Source organism: Sorghum bicolor, chromosome 1 (assembly GCF_000003195.3).
Source record: "Sorghum bicolor cultivar BTx623 chromosome 1, Sorghum_bicolor_NCBIv3, whole genome shotgun sequence".
Lineage (NCBI taxonomy): Eukaryota > Viridiplantae > Streptophyta > Magnoliopsida > Poales > Poaceae > Sorghum > Sorghum bicolor.
In genome coordinates, this window is record NC_012870.2 from 25,850,760 (window position 1) to 25,853,689 (window position 2,930).

Genomic DNA, 2,930 nt, shown 5'->3' on the forward strand with positions numbered 1-2,930 from the left:
GAGCCACAGTTAACGGTGGACATAGACGAAATGGTTTGGAAGGTAAAAAAAAAGTATCATAACATAAATGTATATTTTAACTTTTTAATAGCATAGAAAAAAATCGTCTTTTATAATGACACTTATGGAAAAGCCTAGGGTCTATTTGGCAGGACTCCTCACAAAAGGCTTCTTAGAGGAGCCAAAACCTTTTTGGAGAAGCCATAGACCTTGTTCATTTTGTAAAAATTTTTGGATTAAGACACTGTAACACTTTCGTTTTTATTTGACAAATATTGTCCAATCATAGAGTAACTAGACTTAAAAGATTCGTCTCGCGATTTACAGATAAACTGTGCAATTAGTTTTGGCTTTTCATGTATATTTAATGCACCATGTATGTGCCACAAGATTCGATGTGATGAAGAATCTTGAAAATTTTTGGAACCAAACAAGGCCATAATTTGTGGCTTCGTCAAAACAGCTTCAGCTCTGTTTTTTCTCCCTTCATACCTATAAAGAAAGTCGTTTAGGATAACGACATGATCTCCAAAGTCTAATTTTGACTTCTTATTTTTTATAAAAATATTTATCAAAAAATAATATATATATATATATATATATATATATATATATATATTTATAAAAGCATTTTCCAAGATAAATCTATTTATATGATTTTCATACACGATTTATATTACCAATGTTTGACTTATCTTGTCCAAAATAATTATTTTTATGCGTACCGAGGGAGCACTTGAAAATAGCTTTTCCGAAGTGGAGTTGAGAGGAGCCCTCACCCAAGTCCCAAACCCCAGCTCTTTTCAAAAAAAAAAAAAAATCCCAAACCCCAGCTTCGCCGCCGCCTTCCCCAGTCCCGGCCCCCTTACCTTCGTCCACCGGTGACACCCTGACGCCGTTTCCACTGCCTGCCCCGCCGCTCCACCTCCACCACCCCACCTCGAGGCTCGAGCGCACCACTACCTCTTCGGCACCCAACTAATGGCTCCTGTCATCCCGAGCTACCGTCGCATCGATAGAGACGATAGGGTCCCTTTGGTCTCCGCCTCGGCTATCGTCGGCGGCGCCGATAGCGGCTACCACGTGCTCAGGATCAGAGGCTACTCGAGCATCAAAGTCGCCTTCCCCAATGGAAGTCATTTCGATTCCCACCCCTTCCGTGTTGCGGGGCACACTTGGGTTATCCGGTACTACCCCAACGGCGACCGGCCGGAGACCGCCGACCACATCTCTTTCTACCTCCGCTTCATGGACCAGGTTGGGCCCGGGGAGGAAGTGATGGCGCAGTTCGTGTTCAGCTTCATCGACCAGGTGGAGATGCAGAAACCGGCCTTCGTCGGCAACCTCGAGGCGCGTAGATTCGGCACCAACGGATCGTGGGGAAATAAGGAATTCATCAAGAAAGAGAGCTTGGAGCAGTCGAATCGCCTCAAGGATGACTGCTTCTCGATCAGGTGCGACATAATCGTCGCCGGCCTGCCACGCGCGGAGGCCGCCGCAGCTTTCGTCGTTGCGGTGCCGCCTCTCGAGTTGCCACAGCATTTGGGTGCCCTCCTCCTAGCAGGAAAGGGTGCCGATCTCAGATTTCTTGTCGGGGACAAGACATTTGCCGCGCACCGGTGTGTGCTTGGTGCACGGTCGCCGGTCTTCGATGCGATGCTCTTTGGCCAGATGAAAGAAGGCACCGCCACAGAGAATTGCATTCGGATTGATGATATGGCACCTCAGGTGTTCCAGACCCTGCTGCATTTTATTTACACTGACTCACTGCCAGAGACGATAGAGCAAGATGACAGTGGAGCCACGATGGCGCAGCACTTGCTAGAAGCCGCAGACAGGTATGACTTGCAGAGGCTTAAGCTGATATGTGAGGATAGGCTATGCCAGCAAATTGATGTGAGCACGGTGGCGACCACACTTGCACTGGCTGAGCAGCACCACTGTCAAGCGCTTAAGGAGGCATGCTTTGAGTTTCTCAAGTCTCCTAAAACACTGGATGAGGTCAGCGCGACCGATGGATTCCAGCATCTGGTGAAAACCTCTCCTTCTGTGTTGTTTCAATTGATGTCCAAGCTTGCCGAACGCTGAATTCTGGAAAGCAAATGAAGAACATGAACATGAGGATTTCAGCGGATCAGGGATGGCAACTACAAGTACCAGAAAGACTAATTAGTTGGTTTCACTATCTAATTAATACTACTTATTCTAGTACTAGTAGTTTTATGTGAATATGCAGTCATGTCCACAAAAGGATGCGATGTAAGTGTGCCTTATTTTGTTGGTTGTCACATCACATCATTTGTGGGAAGCTTTTAACTATGATGCCAGGAACATGCATGCTAATGTGACAAGTAGTTAATTCCCTTCTAAGCATTTAATTAACTTGGAAGTTCGTTATTGTATTTTATGATTGCCTTCCATCACCACAATTTTACAATTTTCTATTCTTTTTTGTTGTTTTGTTACCAGGTTGCTTGAAAGTAACAATCTCATATACATGTTGATGGAATTGCTTCGACAATCCTGGCACTGGTTATGTGCTGTTTTGCCATTTTTATATAGAACGGTTATTGAATAGCAGTACAAAGCTATACTTGTTTGAGTATGCTGATAATGTATATTTTCCTGAGGCATTTTGGAAAGGTCATTAATTAATTACTTGTAGTCAGATTATCAGATGCTGACTCAATTTATCACCACATGTTTCCTTCTCCAGCTGCAGCTCTTCAACTTGATTTTGTTTGAACTCTTGTTAAACATTGTATGTCAATTGTTCATCCTGTAATCAGTTAAAGCCTAAATTAAATTAGGCATATGATAACATAATGATTTGTCCTTGGTTCCTTCAAGTGTTCCAGTTGTCATTGCTGAATTAAAGACATGAATCTGCAAAGAAATGGGGTGTCAAATTTTAACAGTGTCCAGGACAA

General features: G+C 43.6%; 1 protein-coding gene across 1 annotated transcript; it reads left to right on the forward strand.

Moving 5' to 3' along the window:
* On the forward strand, positions 817–2,382 carry LOC8064900 (BTB/POZ and MATH domain-containing protein 1). The gene has a single exon (XM_002464561.2). The coding sequence runs from the start codon at positions 982–984 to the stop codon at positions 2,086–2,088; it is 1,107 nt and encodes a 368-aa protein (XP_002464606.1). The 5' UTR covers positions 817–981; the 3' UTR covers positions 2,089–2,382.

What these genes read in the sequence shown, in the direction of transcription:
- LOC8064900 (XM_002464561.2), top strand. Translation starts at nt 982, where the DNA reads ATGGCTCCTGTCATCCCGAGCTACCGTCGCATCGATAGAGACGATAGG.